The sequence below is a fragment of the Pituophis catenifer genome, unplaced genomic scaffold (assembly GCF_029215685.1).
Source record: "Pituophis catenifer annectens isolate HBS135680 unplaced genomic scaffold, rPitCat1.0.hap2 SCAF_3, whole genome shotgun sequence".
NCBI lineage: Eukaryota > Metazoa > Chordata > Lepidosauria > Squamata > Colubridae > Pituophis > Pituophis catenifer.
In genome coordinates this window covers 202,675,563-202,695,580 of record NW_027256883.1, presented here as the reverse complement: position 1 = coordinate 202,695,580, position 20,018 = coordinate 202,675,563, and the positions used below count along the sequence as shown (strand labels likewise).

Here is a 20,018-nt window from a genome sequence, read left to right as displayed (position 1 = left end):
TAGAAATCTGCTGTAGAATTGTTTGTATGTAATTGATAATCTAATAGGAATGAGAACTTTAATAAAATCGATCAAAAAATTAATCAACTTGAGATACAAAGGATAAATCAGGAGAACCATCTTTTTCTGACAATGTAATTGGATGGACAGGATTGACAGCTAAAGTTTTATGGATTTAATGGCAGCAATGAGAACTAAGGTATTCTGAATTTCCAAATTAAGGAACTAAAATATTAAACATTTCCTCTTTTTTTTCCAATAATGAGCAGTATTTTTATTGAAAGCTTAACCTTAACGGATGAATCATATTTTTAAAGGAAGATGCTCATTCAACTGGAAATTCTTTAATCGTTTTACACCCTAATGGCTAACCTGCAATTAGACTTTCTGTGATTTCATCCAATGGAGCTGAGTTGGATGCAATTTACTTTGAGAACTCTTTCTGCACTAATTTTTATTCCCACTAGGTGGTCCTCCTGAATTTTGATTCAAACCAACTCAATTTGTTAGAATTTCAAGGGATAGGAGATGAGATTGCAAGCATTTTCTTATTTAAGGGACTAATATGAAAATCTGTTGTGCACATCTCTTAGTCCTACAATAGATGGAAATGCACACATCCACCAAAAGCCTCACCTCCAGCTTCTGTGACTTTATACATAGAGTTAATGTATGCATCTCTGGCACAGCAGGTGGGAGACTAACAGAATAATAGAATTGGGAGAGACACCGGAGGTCTTCTATTCCCACCCCTGCTCAAGCAAGAGACCCTATACAATTTCAGACAAATGGTTGTCCAATCTCTTCTTAAAAACCTCCAGTGAAGGAGCACTTGCAGCTTTTGGAGGCAAGTCGTTCCACTAATTAATTGTTCTCATTGTCAGGAAATTTCCCCTTAGTTCTAGGTTGCTCTAAATCCAGGTCTTTCCTTACATCTTCATTCTGCTAAAGGTGATTGAAGTGGTCAAAGCAGATTGAAGCTTGGAAAATAGCTACACAGCAATCCCCCATGCAGTAATATGTGTCATAAATATATTATTTTTATATATTATGGGCTTAGATTGCTCCAATCAGCAGTTAAGGCAGCCTTTTCAATTCCTCAACATGGAATAAGAAATGCAACTAAAAGTCTGTAGAGATTCTCAGTCATCCAGGTCCTCAGGGTCACCTGAGTAGTGCTCCTGGTTCCTGTAGTCTGCATTTTTTCCTCTGGAAATCTATTCCTACTCCTACACCATTTAAAGGGTGTTCATCCCAAATTGTATAGCGATACTATTCTATAGAGATTCTCAGTCATCCAGGTCATGGTTGTCCCAAAGTTGCTTTTTCAGAAGGCAACTGGACTTTCTTGTTTTTTCTTTTGAAGACGTTTTGCTTCGGAACCAGGAGCACCACTCAGGTGACCCTGAGGACACAGATAAACCCCCAAGTGCTTCAACGACCCTCTAAAAGGATGCAGATGACCAGCTGTCTGCAAGGAATATAAATCCTTCCATTCCCCACTATCCTGCCAGAGCTGAAGAAGCTTCTTGGATGAGAAGTGAAACGCTTCAAAAGAAAAAACAAGAAAGTCCAGTTCCCATCCAGAAAAAGCACCTTTGGGACAAGAAATGTGATGCTGGAGAAATTACAAATTTCTAAGCATGTATAGACTGGCCAAACAAAACATTAAATCCAAACCAGATCATTCTGGAGCAGGGGTGTCAAACTTGTGTCATCATGGCAGTGCCGCGTGACATATTGGGACCTTTTTCCCCTTCACTAAACCGGGCATGGGCGTGGCCAGCGCGTGATGCATCCGGCCCAGGGACCGTGAGTTTGACAGCCCTGTTCTAGAACAACTTTCTTAAGTGGGGAATTTTTTGTTCCATAGACTTGATACTGATAGTATTATCAGTAGTAGCATGTTGTAAAACTCCAGGAGTTGAAATCAGCCCTTTGGGAGAGCTCCTCAGATTTGGAAATACTGCTGTATGTATGGCCATACATTACAAGGTGACCAAAGCCTGGCTAACATTCAGAAAACAGTAAAGCCTAATCCCCAATCAAGCATGGGGGAAAAAACAGAGATTTTTGAAAGTTAAATGCATTCATGTGAATTGGGCAGAGCAAATTTTATAAAAAGCATAATTTGGGGAAGAGCAGTTGAACCACATTCTGATTTTTTTTTTTTAAATTACCTATCTGTAATTTCTTTCAGGAGAGAGTGTGTCAAGCTGCACAATGAGGGTGGTGAAGAATGATTGTGAAAAAGAGGAGAGGGGAGTAGTTAAGGGGAACAGGTAAAATGGTGATGTTTTTTCTGAATGCCTGCAAGTGTTCTGATGGATCTGGGTGGACCTGTCAATTCCATGTTAGACATGAGCCAGCATCATAGCACATGAGCCAGGTGCTAAAAGAGAGTAGTTTTGTATGCTATCCAGAGGCCGCTGGAGTTGGGTGATCACTTATAGGGCATGTCAAATTTTTCAACTTTCACTTTCCAAACCTCCTCCTTTTTGTGCCATATCCATCATCGGACGTTGGAGATCATTTTGGTGATCCTATTTTTATCAGCCGTACAAAAAGGTGCTGCTGAATTTTGTCCAAACCAGTCCCTTAGATTTTGAAGCCATGATGTTCCCTCTGCCCGTACCGCATTTGCCTTCAATCTTTCCTCGGAGGATTAAATGAAGTATGCCATATTTTTCCGGGTGTTGCATCACATGTCCAAACTATTCTAACTTTCGCTTTTTAATGGTTTTGATGATTTCCCTTGGCTTTGCCAGGTGGCTTATCACCTCCTCATTTCTGATTTTGTCAACCCAGTTTATACGTAACAGCCGCCTGTAAATCCACATTTCAAATGCTTCTAGTCTCTTCAAGTGGTTTTCTTTCCAAACATTAGGGCAGCTCAAAAGTTGTGACGCGCCATGGGGATTGTAAAGACATTTTGGTTACTTTAATATAATTTAGACATGCGAAGAGATGAGAGAAGACTCAGCAACATTTTTTTTTTGGCACAAAGGAGATTATAATGAGGTGGGACAAAAAGCTGAGGACTTTTCTTATCTAGGTATCACCTCTTCTCTCTTTTCACTGAACGAAATGATCAGGGATTGTGCAATTGCAAATTATTCTGATTGGAGAGCCGACTTGTCAATCACTATTTCCACTGGATCCAAAGCTTTCCCTCCCTCGTCTCCTTTCTTTGTTGTCTTCAGCTTTCTTGAAACCGAAAATTAGAATAGAACAGGCAAAGGGCCTGAGTCTTACCTGCACTGATGCACATGTCTCTTTTTGAAGAATTTCTGAATGATTGTATATTCTGAAGATACTGTGACTTTGTATTGAGATAGCAGCTCGTTATAATTTCGTCAACTCTGATTTCAGTTTCAGTAAACAGTAATCTATAGGGATCTCTTCTGCACAAAAGTTCTCCCAATTAAAATGAATTATGGAAAAGGAAAGCCAACTGTTCAATATGTATGAAACTGTAGCCCAGGACTTTAAGGATAGTAGACCTTTGAAACACTTCAGCATAATCATCCTCCCAAATTAGGAGTGGGGATTACTCACGCATATAAACAGCAAAATATTTATGAATAACATCTTGCATAATGCAAAAACCAGAATATTTTTAAGCATGCATAAACCAGACTCAGTACATATATTAATAATTCACTCAGAAGTGCATTGGAGAGAGACAGTGTTAGTCCTGTTGAGAATTTGACTGTGTGGCATGAGTTTACTGTGTGTTTTATTCTTTTCTCTGACATCGTTTTTAATGCCTCAACTCAGGTTTGCACTACTTGTGATCAATCAGATGCTGTCACATGATTATCTATCAAAGCTAGTTGTGATGAATTGATGGTTGATTGGTTGATTGATTATGTTCCTTCAAGTTGTTCTCAACTTTTAGCAACCCTCATAGGCCAGGGGTCTCCAACTTTGACAACTTTAAGACTTGTTGAAGTCCACAAATCTTAAAGTTGCCAAGGTTGGAGACCCCTGCCATAGACCCATGATCTATCCCTAACCTGATTTTTAGGTCTTCCAACAGAGAGCTGTTTATGAGATTAGTAATTTCTAGCTGGCTGCTGTTTATGCCTCATGCATTATGTCTACCTGAATGGATTAATGATTGCATAGGTCTGCATTTTCCATACCATGGTTTTATTCAGCTGCTCTTTGCATTTTGTCTGCAAGCGGAGGATTTGTAATCCTGATGGAAGAAATTAGACATGTGCTGTAACAGTCTGTTTGCAACATTATGTATTTTTGTCCCTTGATTTTACTCTTGCAAGACGTACCTAAAAGTATTGGTGGGAAGTGATCTGAAATCATTGGGTGTACAACTGCATTCAACAGATACCCATATACCCAAGCAATTGTGGTTGTGCCTATTGTGGAAACTAATTTATATCAGGATTCAGATGTTCTATTTCAGGGGTGTCAAACTCACGTCCCGCACGTGGGCCAGATGTGTCACGTGCTAGCCACGTCCACCCCTGTTTTAGTGAAGGGGAAAAAAGTCACGCTACGTCACATGACAACAGTGTGATCATGTGAGTTTGACACCCCTGTTCTATTTATTTATTTATTTATTTTACTCATTTACTTCCATAGCTCTTCTGGTAGGAGCTCTTTCTCCATTAAGGTAGGCTGTTGTGCAAACAAACGGATTGCAACCATTTCACACACAGAGATGTTCTGCATTTTAATCCTGTCCTTTTGAATAATAGTAGCCTAAAATAGGTCCTCACCCTTCAACTACCATTTTTCCAATGAACTAGTTCAACTTCTCAGTTACCACAATACAAATCGACCCAATGCCATCTATTTTTGCAGTTCTACACTTCCGGAAAACGGAAGCTGCGAATATAAAACTTGCTTGAGAGAGAGAGAGAGAGAGAGAGAAGAAATCAAATCGTTTCCCATGTTCCTTTAAACTCTGATGCTAAATCCCATAAAACATGGAAGTCTGCGGAATTGTTTTCTGCAGTAAGTAATCATTTAATTAACAAAAAAAAAAAATGAACAGGAGTTCAAAAAAAAGGTGTTTTGTTAGACATTATATATATATAAAAAAAGAAAAGAAACAATATAGTAAATAACTTCGTAGAACATGAACTTAAGTGTTTTGTACAAACTAATCGTGGTAAGTTCCCAATGTCTCGTCACCATGATAATACTGAATGATGGTGTGCATTATGTCCATTATGTCCATTATGTCAGAGGCCTTGGAATGGTAGAGCCTGTACATGCACAACATCTCCTTTCTCAAGATATGCAGCAATTCAGTTTAAAACAAGTAGCAAAGGAATGCAGTCATTTCCTTCTGGATGAGTTCAATATTGTCAGTGAATTCTCCCACACCTTGAGGGTTGCAGCTCCAAGGTGCCGGCCTTCGTCGGATTAGATCGTTTTTGAATATGAGCTACAGAGATAGAATCTGCAGTCTTCCCAGAACCTGAAACATCAGCTTCTCATAGACTGAACTTCAGAGAAAGGCCTTCATGTTTTCCCTGATGCATGTTCAGTAGTGGATATCAAAAAAAGTAGACAAATTCTTCGCAGAAGAAAATCTCTATGGCCTGTGGAATCTAGAATTTAAAAGGAGAAGACATCAGTGACTATGGCAATTGTTTAGAAGGTCTATCACAAAAAACAATTTCATGTAAGAAAAGGCAGTACACAAGGACCTAAGGATGAGTTAGTTCAGGGGTGTCAAACTCAAGGCCCAGGGGCCAGATCCGGCTCGCGGGGTGCTTAGATCTGGCCTGCAGGGCCACCCTGGAAACAGCAAAGGACCGGCCCGTGGTGCCTTAGCCAATGAAAATGGAGCTTCGGAGGGCCGAGCTCTGTTTTCACTAGCAGAGGGTTGCAGGAGCTCGGGAGCCTGTTTTCACTGGCAAAGTGCTTGGGTCACCACAGGCATCCCCAACATGAGTGACGTTGGGCTGGCCACACCTATCTTGGCCACGACCCCCGGCCTCCCGAGGTTAAACACAACCCCGATGTGGCCCTCAGTGAAATTGAATTTGACACCCCTGAGTTAGTTAGTTACCTACCTATTGATAGTCAAATCAAAATGTTTATCTTCAAAATTTTAACATTAAGGAGGAGCCCTTTCATTTCTACTGAATTTTTATTATTATTTTTTTTTAATTTGATTTATATGCCGCCCTTCTCCGGAGACTCAGGGCGGCTTACAATGCGTTAAGCAATAGCCTTCATACTTTTGTATATTTTATACAAAGTCAGCTTATTGCCCCCACAAACCGGCTCCTCATTTTACCTACCTTAGAAAGGATGGAAGGCTGAGTCAACCTTGATTTTGATTTTTTTGATTTTGGTGATACTTGATAACAATTTAAGAATTAAATGGCTTCTGCCCAAAGAAATGTCACCAATTTTATCTGAGTGCCTTAAAGTTCAATGTTTCACCTCAGCTGAAATCTCTAAATTCATTTCACTTTTCAGTTTAGACTGGACTTTGGTAGCAACTCTTGATTGTGATTATTGCCAATCTTCCTATGCCAAGCAAACATAGTACATAGCATCCGAAGAATTTCAAGTGCCTAGACATTCTTTGATCAATTTTGCTCAGGTGAGGAAATGGAGCTGCCTTTTGTAATTTTCAATGCTGAACTTTATTATATTTATGGGCCTGATCAAGCAGCTAGATTTCCTACACTTTTTTAAAAAAAATTCTCCATAGGCAAATTGATATAGACTACTAAATTAATATTTCTGTGTACACCATAAATTATCTTTTGTTTAAAAATGGTCTGTGCTCACTCAAATTGTGCTGAATGTTTACTGGGTTTGTTGTTCCTGTTCTTTGCATAACAGTGAAGTATTTTTCATTATTTGATCAACCTAAAGTTAAAATGCTTATACTTAGAGAATTATCAAGTAAATTAATGGTGAGTTTGGGATAAAAAGCAGATAGATCAGTTTCATTTCAATCACCTTGGACACCTCAGCAACTCACAAATGAAGGCTAATATGCATGCCCCAGCATAAAGTTGCAGGATCCAAACTGGATCAGTCACCGGAACCAGAGGTTTAGTTTTCCAAGCTTTCATACTTGTGCTAGAGCCCATCTTCAGGAAACTTCTCTCTTACCAGAAGGTGAGAATGTGAAATACTCTCACATTCTGGTGAGAGAGATGACCCTTGAGGATGGGCTGCAGCACAAGTTCCAAAGCTCGGAAGACTAAATCTCTGGTCCTGTTGACTGACCCAGATTGAACCCTAGCAACTGTTCCAAGTTCTGGAAGAGTGCTGCAGTAAAGTAGAACATTCTGCAGGTTTTGTAGATAGAGAGAGAGATGAGAGAGAGAGAGAGGATAGATAGATTAGATAGATAGATAGATGATGATAATAGATAGATAGATAGATGATAGATAGATAGATAGATAGATATTAGATGACTGATAGATTAGAGATAGATTAGATAGATGATAGATAGATAGATAGATAGATAGATAGATAGATAGATAGATATTAGATAACTGATAGATTAGATAGATAGATAGATAGATAGATAGATAGATAGATAGATAGATAGATATTAGATGACTGATAGATAAGATAGATAGATAGATAGATAGATAGATAGATAGATAGATAGATAGATAGATAGATATTAGATGGACAGACTGATATTCAATGGATGGATACATACTATCTGGGCAACTGACCTTGTCAAATGCTTGCTTGATGCATGTACCTCCATTTCATTACTTTTGTATTCATTTAGCTCTTTACGAATGGCTGCCTGAAAAATTCAAACAGAAACAAGGTGAATTAATCCTTTAAAACTGGTAAGAAAAGGCACAGCTTAAAATTTAACTGAAATGACATCCTCCTCAGTAAAGAATCATAAGCCCTTCCAATTGAACAGTTCGTTAAAGTCTCATCCATATCCCTAGCAGTGGGTGGCAACAGAGTAACTCCAGGGTGGAGGGACTCCGTGAAATAGCTCCTTAATAGGTTCTGTTTTTCCACCATACTGAACAAATCAAATTTGAGGGATTGCCATGTGTGTACAGGTAAAGAGCAATCGGCAGGAATTTACTTCTAGCCTAAAGTAGTTGGGTGCTGGCTGGGGAATTCTGGGAGTTGAAGTCTGCACATCTTCAAGTTGCCAAAGTTGAGAAACATTGTACCTAAACAATATTGTTCAAAAACAAAACATCAGAGATTGACAGCCCCACTTATGGCTGTGAGGCTGTCAAAAATGATCACTGCCTGATTATCTAAGGCATGGTATAAATTGAGAGGCCATATAAATATTCTGAATAAATCATAATAAATAAGCGAATTGCAGCATCACACCTTACTGTGCTAAATAAAGATCAATATGTCTCTTTTTGGATCTATCTCTAGCTTAATGGCACATGGCCAAAATGGGCAAATATATTCTCAATTGACCCGCCATACTATTCTTATATGAACAGCTTTTCTGCAGTGATTTTTCATTTCAGCACATAGAAGGAAAATCTATTTCAAAGATTCATTTCTCAGTGTAAGCAAGGGGTCTGGCAAAATCTTAAATGGAAATATAAACTGTCATGACCTGGTTCTGAAGTTATGACAGGTCCCCCATCGTGGTCACATGACTGCATTTTGGATGCTTGGCAACTGGCTCACATTTACAGCCGTTTGCAACATCCCATAATCATGCAACCACGATTTACAAATGCCTCATAGCAAACAGTGGTTCACTTAATGTCTGCAGTGTTCATTTAATGAGTATGGTGATTGGCTTAATGACTGACACAAAAGAGATCCAAAGATTGGGTCAGTCACATGATGATCTGCTTTACAACTATGATGACTTACGAGTGTCATGGGCAGGTTCCATCACAGTCGTAAGTCGAGGACTACCTGTATATTCTGGCATGAAAGAGAAGGGTGGCACATTACACCTTTGGCAGGCATATGTCCATAAAAACAAAAACGCCTCAGTACCTTGTCTGCTGCTGAAAGCCTGGTCCATGGCTTGTCTGCTCGTCGGTCGTAATCCTGTGCTTTTGCCACCTCCACATAATCGCTGAATCGGATGAGGATTTTTCTGTCTCTTAATTCATCAACCGTAGGTCGTTGATTAAGCTTTGGGAGGAAAAAGATCATGCAATGTGAGAACTGTAAAGAGACTTGGGTGGAGAATATTCACAGAAATGCCTACTTTTCCTTTCTGCTGACTTCTTTGGATCACATAAAGAAATGTAAGAAGATATTTCTATTTGATACACTTGTTCACTCATGACCAAAATGTAGACATTCCTTGGGCTACCTTACAATTGCTCTGCTGTAGTAACAATAGCAATAGCACTTAGACTTACGTACCACTTCACAGTGCCTCTCTAAGTAGTTTACAGAGTCAGCCTATGGCCCCCAACAATCTGGGTCCTCATTTTACCCACCTCAGAAGGATGGAAGGCTGAGTCAACCTTGAACCAGTCAGGATCGATCTGTTGGCAGTCGGCAGAATTAGTCTGCAATACTATGTTCTATCCACTTCGCGACCATGGCTCAGTTGTAAACTCTGGATATCTCCTATTTAGTATCTTGAAAACTTATCTACTTCTGACAGGCCCCTTCTTTATATATTACATTAGGTACATCATTTAGATTTGAGTTCCCAGCAGGGTATACCATTAGGAAGGCACACCTCAGCATATATTTTGAAACGCAATCTAGGAAAATTATAAACATGAAAAACCTATTCTTCCAGCATATGTCAGGTTGACCATTAGGTCACACAGAAAACTGGACCAAATGGACTGTAGGTTTAGTCTCACAAAACATTTCTTACGCTTTGACGGACTGGCAATTCAAAAATGAATGCAGTGCATTGTCATTCTATAACTTGGTGTTGGATGTGCCCATCCCCGTTTCAGCATGTGCAGATGGCGCTCTGCGGGTGCCATTTCTATGATAAATAATGTGGTGGGTCTAGGAGGATAGGTGATGTCATTTTTATAGATCCGTGTTATCATCTTTCTTGCGCTTAACGTGCATGCCAGTGTGTTCTTGGCTCTAGATTGCAAAACATGCCATGAAACTTTGCGGTAGGAAGCCTCTGGATACCTGTAAGAGCTAGACATGCCAACAATTGTTTACAGCCACCTTCAATGTTCTTACAATCTTTCCCCTTTCTGCTGCCAGCTTGCTCACTCAGTTCCTGGCAGCAGTGAGAGAAAAGGAGTGCTTGGAGCTAAGACCAGGCACGTCTTTGGAGGGATCCTTCACTTCCATGAAGGTTCATTCAAAAACTCCTTCACGGTTAGTTTGCAGGTCAAGAAGGAGGACCCTCCCTTTGTAAGCGTGAAGCAAGCCTGTTGCTCCCTGTTTGCTTTGCAAACCATCTCAGTCTTTTCTGAGGAAACACTGCACGGAAAAGAGACAACTTGGTGTAGGGGTTAAGGCAACCAGGCTAGAAAGCTGGCTGGGTGACTTTGGGCTAGTCATCCTCTTTTAGCCCAATTGACCTCACAGGGTTGTTGAGGGGAAAATAGGAGGAGGAAAAAGCATTGTGTGTGTTCGCTGCCTTGAGTTATTTGTAAAAATAATAAAGGCAGGAAATAGATAGATGAGTGATGATAGATAGAGAGACAGACAGACAGACAGACAGACGATGGATGGATTGATGATAGATGATAGATAGATATAGATAGGATAAATAGATGATAGAGATGGATAGGTATATAGATAGATGGATAGGTAGGTAGGGATGGATGGATAGATAGATAGATAGACAAATAGATAGATAGATAGATAGATAGATAGATAGATAGATAGATAGATAGATAGATAGATATGGATAGGTAGGTAGGTATATAGATGGATAGATGGTAGGTAGGTAGAGATAGACAGACAGAGACATGATGGATGGATAGCTAGACGATGGATGGATAGATTGATGATAGAGATGAATAGGTAGGTAGGTATATAGATAGATGGATAGGTAGGTAGATTAGATGGATGGATGGATGGATAGATAGATAGATAGATAGATAGATAGATAGATAGATAGATAGATAGATAGATAGATAGATGATAGATGGATGATAGAGATGGGTAGGTAGGTATATGGATAAGTAGGTAGGTAGAGATGGATGGATGGATAGATAGATGATAGAGATGGATAGGTAGGTAGGTATATAGATAGATGGATAGGTAGGTAGGTAGAGATGGATGGATAGGTAGATAGATAGATAGATAGATAGATAGATAGATAGATAGATAGATATGGGTAGGTAGGTAGATAGATAGATATGGGTAGGTAGGTAGATAGATAGGTATGGGGATAGGGAGGGAGAGATGGATGGATGGATGGATAGATAGATGATAGAGATGGATAGGTAGGTAGGTATATAGATAGATGGATAGGTAGGTAGGTAGAGATGGATGGATAGGTAGGTAGGTATATAGATAGATGGATAGGTAGATAGATAGATAGATAGATAGATAGATAGATAGATAGATATGGATAGGTAGATAGATATGGATAGGTAGGTAGATAGATAGATAGATAGATAGATGATAGATAGATAGATAGATAGATAGATAGATAGATAGATAGATATGGGTAGGTAGGTAGGTAGATAGATAGGTATGGGGATAGGGAGGGAGAGATGGATGGATGGATAGATAGATGATAGAGATGGATAGGTAGGTAGGTAGAGATGGATGGATAGGTAGGTAGGTAGATAGATAGATAGATAGGGATAGGTAGGTAGGTAGATAGATAGGTATGGGGATAGGGAGGGAGAGATAGATAGGTAGAGTTCAAGGTATTGAGACTGAGTTGCCTTCCTTTCATGGCGCACTTTGTTTGTCAGTGCAAACATAAGTTGCTTTCCACAGGCCTCTTGCTGGAATCTGTACAGGTAGTCCTCGACTTACAACAGTTTGTTTAGTGACCATTCAAAGTTAAAATGGCATTGAAAAAAGTGACTTATGACTATTTTTCACATGGCCATTGCAGCATCCCATGGTCACATAACCAAAATCCAGACACTTGGCAACTGACTCATGACGGTTGCAGTGTCCCGGAGTCATGTGATCAGTTTTTGCAGTCTTCTGACGAGCAAAATCAATGGGGAAGCCAGATTCACTTAACAACCATGTTACTTAACGACTGAAGGGATTCACTCAATAACTGTGGCATGAAAGGTCATAAAATGAGCCAAAATACACTCAACAAAAGTTTCACTTAACAACAGAAATTTTGGGTCTCAATTGTGCTTGTAAGTTGAGGACTACCTATACTGTCTGCTATCTTATTAAAGGACTACAGGTAATCCTTGATTTATGACCATAGCTGAGTTGCAATTAGGATTGTAAATTAAGGTCAACACATGACCGCATCCAATCATACAATCTTTCTTGCGGGAGTTGTTAAGCAAACAGCATGGTCATTAAGCAAATACTATGGTTGTTAAGCAAACTCTTTGTTCCCCATGGGTGCTTTTTGCTGGAAACCGGAAGTAAGCGCCAGTTTCCGGCAAAAATGTCATAAATCATGACCACAGCAGCCATAAATGCAGGCTGGCTGCTAAGTGCTCAAAATACAATCATAACCACAGGGTAGCTCCCACTATAGGAGGTTCGAATCCGAGTAAGTACATTTTCAGGGTTCATAGAAACAGAATAAGGCAGGAAGGGACCTTGGAGGTCTTCTAGTCCAACCCCCTGCCCGAAATAGTTGCTAAGCAACCAGTCATAAGTTGAGGACTACCTATATACAGATATTCTCTCCCTTAAGGAATAAACAGAGTAACTAACGGGTTGCTAGGCACTTCCTGATAACCAGCAGCTTTGTTGGCTGCAATAATTTCCTATAATCAAACAGACAATAATTGTGAAATTCCCTGCGAACAAGACTAGTTCAAGAATGGATGCCCAAGAACAAAGAAACACACAATGTACGTTTGTTGCCAGGTGATATAGTACTACTTTCCACTCATTCAGTCACTCAACATCTGGGAGTGTTTGAAAATCCTTCACCAAGAAATTTGATGAAATGGCAGAAAATTCCATTCTCATCTATACAGTACTTTCTATTCATAGAGTCTGAAGGTACATTGACAGAGAAACTTGTAGGAGCTTTTGCAATGTATTTTTAATACCAGCCTATATTTAGCACTTCCACAAAAGATTTGTGCATTCTCTTGGGGAACGAATGACCGAATAAATGAATCCCTTTCTGAGAATTATCCTTAGGCAGCACTTCTTGTCACTGGCATAGAGAGATGTAATGTGGCCGATTATCAGAAACCTTCTGGGTCAGCATTAATTCCAATTGCTTCTATTAGGACCTTGTCCCTTCTAAAAAAAATTTCCCTAGTCCCATTTTTAACTATGTGTGTTGAGATTTTGGTGGGATCACAGAACTGATAGATTTATGAGATAACCTTACAGGTTATTTAGTCCAGTCCAGTCTGGAGTAATCATTCACCAAATTGTTCCTGACAAATAACCATCCAGCTCTATTTGAAAACTTAAGGAGAGATGGAATCAACCATTAGCTGTAGATGAACCATTCTGCTGCTTAGAATTCTTACAATCGGGTCTTTCCTCTTGCTATTCAACATGAATCTGATGTTCTTTCATTTCAACTCATTGGTTCTTGTCTTGCAAGAACTCCCTCTTGTATAGCCTTTTACATGCATCTTAGTCATCTAATTTGCAAAGCTAAACACACCTAACTCTTCGTAAGGTTTGGCTTCCAGTTTCCTTAGTATGATAGTAGGTCTCCTCTGAACTAACTCCACATCCTCACGTAATGCCACAACTGCATACAACATTCCAAGTGTTGTCTAGAGGTAGAGTAGAGACTACTGCGACACTATTCCCTCCTGTGATTTGAATGCAATGCATCTATTTGTGTAGACAAAGACTGCATTGGCTGTTTTAGCTGCTGCATCACACTGTTTTCTCATATTTAGTTGCTGATCCAGTAAAATTTCCAAGAACCTTCTCATACACTCTTTTTTGCCCAGCCAGTTATCCTCTATCTATATGTTTAATTTTGCTTATCCAGACAACAATATACACTTGTCATAGCAGAACCTTACACTTAGTTTGGCTCAATTACCAAGCCTGCCCAAAAAAAAGTTTGAATTTGTCCTCCGAGGTAATTAGCCAACTCACACATTCCTGATTAAGCTAAATGCAAAAGGCAAATCACTGTCCAGCAAAGGGTAGGATTTAATGATGCTTATTCTTGGACTGTATCCAAAATATCGTATAATGTTGTCGGAGGTGAGAAAAAGTTGCAGGATACCCCCCCCCCCTTTCAAAAATGCATCTTCCCACTGCTAGTCAGGATTCAGTCAGCTCAGACAGCATTGGTGAGCAAATCAGTCTGGCTTGCAGTACAGCATCACAGGAACTATGGGTTTAAATATTTGGTCGAGACAGAGAAGATGAAGAGGGAGCTTACCTTTCTCGTCAGCCTCTGCTTGATCTCTCTTCTCTCCTCTTGTTCTGTTTGATCATTCCTTTCTGCAGAAAATATGAAGAGAGAGATGACTTTCCTCATCAAGACCAACTTTTGCTGCCTCTGTCTTTTTTTTTTTTTTTTTTCACCACCAGCGCTTTACACAGCTCAGTTGGTTTGGTATTCTGCCAGAAGCATCACACACTCCTTTAAAGCGTGAGGGTTTCCGCGGATGCCAAAGTCAGCTCTCCTCGCTGGTGGCCAATTAAACCGGACTTCAACAAATGTGGATCAGCCAACCCCGTTCCTCCATCAGGACAATGAGGAGTGTTTTCAGAGGGAAAATCGATAGACTTTTAGAAGTCTAAATGATCGTTTTGTGATGCCACATCTCTCTCTGAGTCATCCGTGCTGCCCTTACAAGCTGGAACATTGTAGAGAAGCTGCTTCAGGGAACACACGTTCCTTGTACATTTACCCGGCTAGGCTCCTGTAATTTTGTTGATTAATTTATAACAATAGCCAGCAATCTACGCCCACGCATTCCTTTGCCTTCTAATATTCTGATGATGCCAATCTTATTATAGATTCTTCCTACATTTGGCAGAGAGGGCGGGGGAAGAAGGGATTCCTTGTCTATAAACGAAATTGTTTCTTAAAGAGATGCTCTCTTTTCAATCTTTCCCCCTTTTTATACATGGAAACAGTTGGTATTCAGGCTTGATCATTTTCACACAGTGATGCTAAAAATAAGCACGGCTGCAGCTGCTGTAACGCTGCGGGAAATATATCCTTAGTCTTCAGATATGAGTTAATAATGGATTCTCTCTATCCAGGGCTGCCTGTTGCTAAATTAAGCTATGCACGTGTGACCTGAAAAAAAACCACAGGTTTTTAAAACCATTTTGGAAGGAAGGAAGGAAGGAAGGAAGGAAGGAAGGAAGGAAGGAAGGAAGGAAGGATGGATATAGGGAGAGTGGAAGGAAAGGGAAGGAAGGAAGGGGAATATAGGGAGGAAGGAAGGAGGATTGTGGAACAAATCTGCATTGCACGTTATCACACTAGCCCCACTAGAGGGCATTTTCTGCATTAAATCAAAAGCACGATTTCTGCATCCATCAATTGGTTAACAAGCATTAAAAAAATAGTGCTTGAAGGGTGGGGGGAGGAAGGGAAGGTATTTTTAGAGTCCAGATCTCTATATTTGCTCCCTCCCAAACTCTCAGAACAGAGGCAGCCACGTGGTGCTATTTATGGAAGGAAGGATAGTAGCTGCTTTCAGGCGCATCGTAACCGAAGAGAGACTGAAATCTTTGCAGACTTGACAATGAGCAGCCAAAGCTCAGCCTTGAATATGAATTAGAGGCTTCAGCAAAGATGTGGTTTCGGCTTAGGTAGCCTCCGATATACTATATTTTTAAAAAGCAGGAACACCAGTGATTATAAAATGGTAGCAACCTATCTGCAGGGCATCTTGTTACCTACGAATTGCATTTGAGAAAGAATAAGACCGTGCAGTCCTTCAGATTTTGTTTCCAAGAGGTGTTTCAGAATGAACATGTAGCACTGATAAGCAACTTTTCGCAGCTGCCTCCTTGTTTTCCAAGATCATGTGGCAGCTGCAAAGGGCAAGAACATTGTCCTAGGAAAAGAGGTAGCTGCTTTAAAGAGTCGTAGATGCTACAATTTTTGCTCTGGCGTTCATTAAAGCAGCTTTCTGGATATGACTTGCTATTTATTTTTCTTTGTTAGATGTATATTCTGCACTTTGTTCAAGAGCTTAAGGCATTGAAATAGCTTTTTTTAAAAAAAGGTTTTTTATAGGTTTTGCGAAGGGAGCTTCTGTGACTGTGTGGATTTCAACTAGGATCTCCCAGTTGCTCATGAATGTGATAGCCACACAGCCTTAATAATTAATTTCTAATTTAACCGGAATTGCTGGTTGCGAACAGGAGGAGGAGGGAGTGAGAGGATAGCGTAGGAATGGAAATCACTACCTCAGCTGTTACGGAAAAACTGTCAAGGAAGCAGTCTTAATTTTGCATAATAGGAATATTCATGAGCATCCTGAAATAAGTACTAATCCCAGTTGCGTATGAGCTGGTTGAAAATGTTGAGGAATCTATAGTAGACACCCCTTTTAGGACTTCCAAGGTCCAATATCTAGACACACCCAACACAAAAAGTGGGTGTTGCCCCAAAGTCTTCCCCCAAATTGCTAGCAAACTGTAATGTTTTACGAGGTGGAATAGATGATCAAAGAGAGTCTAAATCAAATCTAGCCTATGAGAAGGAGGAGCATGATCAAAGGCCGTCTAAATTGAATCTAATCTACACTAATCTCATTTGCATCCTGAACCCATCCGTTCCACCCTGTTGTGGTGCAGTGGTTAGAATGCAGTATTGCAGGGCTAACTCTGCATTCCCACTGTCAGGAGTTCGATCCTGACCCGGCTCAAAATTGACTCAGCCTCCCATCCTTCCAAGGTGGGTAAAATGAGGATCCAGATTGTTGGGGGCAATATGCTGACTCTATAAACCGCTTAGAGAGGGGCTTAAAGCAGTAGGAAGTGGTATATAAATCTAAGTGCTATTGCTATTGCTATTGCTATTGCTATTGCTATTGCTATTGCTATTGCTATTGCTATTGCTATTGCTATTGCTATTGGACAGCACTCTGACCAATAAAGAGACACAAAGAGGTTTCATGTCCATCCAAAAGAAAATTGGGTCATCTCTTTTTCATGCCTAGTTTATACATTAGTGGTGTTTCCCTGAATTAATATCCATTTGGTTTCAGTAGCATATAAATAATAGGCTTGTTATAGTACTTTGGATCTGATATCTTAATATGTAGGAGTCACAGGTAGCATCTGCTAGCTTTCTTTAAATGCTTGTGTCTTTTCCAAAGATTGCAAAGATGCCAGTGCTTTAAGGTCAGGCAGGTGTCACCTATATGTTCCTCTGTGCTTCATGGTGTCTTGGGAGCAGTGGTGGGTTTCCAATTTTTTTACTACTGGTTCTGTGGGTGTGGCTTGGTAGGCGTGGCATGGGAAAGTTCCTGTAAAATCTCCATCCCCCCCCCTCCCCAATCCAGGGGAAGGTTACTGCAAAATCCCCATTTCCTCCCAATCAGCTGGGACTTGGGAGGCAGAGAATAGATGGGAGTGGGGTTAGTCAGAATTTTTACTACCGGCTCTCCAAACTACTCAACATTTCTGCTACCGGTTCTCCAGAACTGGTCAGAACCTGCTGAAACCCACCTCTGCTTGGGAGAATCAGATCCAAAGGGCTGCACTGCCATAGTAAATGCACTTAATTAATAATGGCTTTAGCAAATCCATGGCACTATATAACTCCACTAGCGGTACCATCAACAAAATGTGTTGCTCATGTGAGAATAGTCCACTATGTGTCCATCCCACATGATCTGATCTGGATGGCGTTTTCTCCCCAGGGAAGAAGCCACCACTCCTGCTTAGGGGTCTGCTCCTTCTTGCCCTTGGGTAATGGGCTGACCATTTGTTCTTCCCTGAAGACCCAATGTGACCAAATTGTGCCGTCCAAGAAGGATTTATAGTACCACTGCCAGGAAAATGAATGAGCCCCGTAATAGCAGTCTGCTCTTCCACCTATTAATAATTAAGTATCTGGCTGCAGGCCTGTCATCTTAATGAGACAACTCCTTCAGCTCTGAAGTGCCAAATGCACGAGTGTTATTTACACGCTTTGCTCTTGACAAGGTTTCTAAATTAGCTTACAACACTGAAAGAATTAGTAAAGTAAGCCTGGTGGAACAGGACAGCAAAACCAAACCACTCTCTCTTTCTTCCCAAAGCCACCCAAGGAAAATCCTTGGGGTTTCTATGGTACCACTGCTATTGTGGACATTTTCCTGGCTAAAGTAGCTCGTATAATAACATGGGGTTGTGAGAATTACCTTGGGAGATATGAGAAAGAGACACAGCCTAGATAAGAGAAAACTGAACCCAGAGGAAGGACGGGTAGAAAAACATCTCAGAAGGTACCTTCCCTAGTTCTTTGGAAAGTAAAAGCAAGGGGAAGGGACAAGAGCTTTCATTCTGTTATTGTTAACAATAAAGTTAGTGTTGGTATTTTACGGGTTTGGTTTTTCTGCCTGCACTACTTGGAAGGGCTGACCTATGGTGAGATGGAGGGCACTCCTTCTAAAGGGGGATTCGGATTTGGAAGACCATCAGGTGGAACAATATTTGTCAAAACTAGCAGTAATACAGCAAGGAGGGGAGGAGGAGGAAGAAGAAGTCATCAGCATGGCTATATGCCAAAGGTGCATGGAGGAGGAGAGGGAGAGGAAGGGGGGGGGAGGAGGAGGGGGAGGAGGAGGAGAAGAAGGAGGAGGAGGAGGAGGAGGAGGAGGAGGAGGAAGAAGAAGAAGAAGAAGAAGAAGAAGAAGAGGAGGAGGAGGAGGAGGAGGAGGAGGAGGAGGAGGAGGAGGAGGAGGAGGAGGAGGAGGAGGAGGAGATCCTTCTCAAGCCAGTATGATACCAGAATGGACACTCTCCTGTGGGGAGCATTAAGGCAGGATTGGAGTGGCCTTGAAAAAGTTTGGCCTTTAGGGACAAAACAAGGTAATGTTTCAGGCCTGTTAGCTGGAGTAGGAGAAGGCTGGTCTCACAGTGACAAATGCTGGTTCAGCCCTAGTTAGCTTTCATTACGGGAAAGTTGCAGCAGTAAAAATAATTGTCAAACTTACCATAAGCATCACCAAATCTCCCTCCCTCTCCCCCTCTCTCCCGTATATCTATTTATCATATTTATATGCCACCCATCTCACAGAAATGTGATTGATTACAAATGATTTCTTGTAAACCTAAAAAGGCTCTTCGTGAGAAAAGCAGCGCCAAGGTGCTTCGAACAGCACCGTTGGTGAGTCTAAAGGCTGAGAATCACTAAGCTGACCTCTAAGCCTGAAGGTTATTTCAAGATTTAGGGTTTACCCGCCTAGAACCATTGCCATTGACTAGAAAAGAAAGAAAAATAATGGAGGGGAAAAATGAGACTGGCATAGGACGCTAGAAAAAGAAAGGCGTGTGGGAGCGGTGGTTTAGGGTTAACTTCAGATAACTTGGACATCTCGTTGATTTAAACAAGACCATTTGATGCATCAGATAGAATGATGAGTCAGTGACATCACTTTGTTGCTAGAAAGCTGCTATTTAATCCTATTTAGCCCAATATATAGATCTGCATTTCATGCTATGCAAAAGAGGGTGGGGTTTGAGGGTTGTTGTTTTTTTTTAGCTTTTGTGCATTAACCCCACCAACTACTTCTTAGCAGTGGGAATCACAAAGTCTCTTCTGCACCGTTGCATGATCTGCAACTTATCAATAAGAATAGTTCTCCATCGAAAGCAAGTGCTTCAAAACCCAGGCTGCCATTCTCCCTGCCGCATTTTGGATTAGCCTGACAAGGGGGATATGTTTTGTTTTTAATTATTTTATTTTATTTTATTTTTTGCCAACTAAACCAGAAATATTATTCTGAACAGCTGTGAAGCAGACCTGTGCAAGGAGGATGAGTGGATAGGTGAGA

General features: G+C 40.6%; 1 protein-coding gene across 1 annotated transcript in view; it reads right to left on the bottom strand.

Annotated features, from left to right (window-relative positions):
* Nucleotides 1-5,526: 5,526 nt before the first annotated feature.
* PHACTR3 (phosphatase and actin regulator 3) overlaps nucleotides 5,527-20,018 on the bottom strand; it is a 305,125-nt gene continuing 290,633 nt past the window's right edge. The window contains exons 10-13 of the mRNA XM_070940101.1: nucleotides 14,447-14,508; nucleotides 8,965-9,105; nucleotides 7,692-7,768; nucleotides 5,527-5,585 (exon numbers count right to left, since the gene is read on the bottom strand). Coding sequence (XP_070796202.1) covers nucleotides 5,570-5,585; nucleotides 7,692-7,768; nucleotides 8,965-9,105; nucleotides 14,447-14,508 — 296 coding nt within the window. The 3' untranslated portion in view covers nucleotides 5,527-5,569. The remainder of the gene's footprint in view (nucleotides 5,586-7,691; nucleotides 7,769-8,964; nucleotides 9,106-14,446; nucleotides 14,509-20,018) is intronic.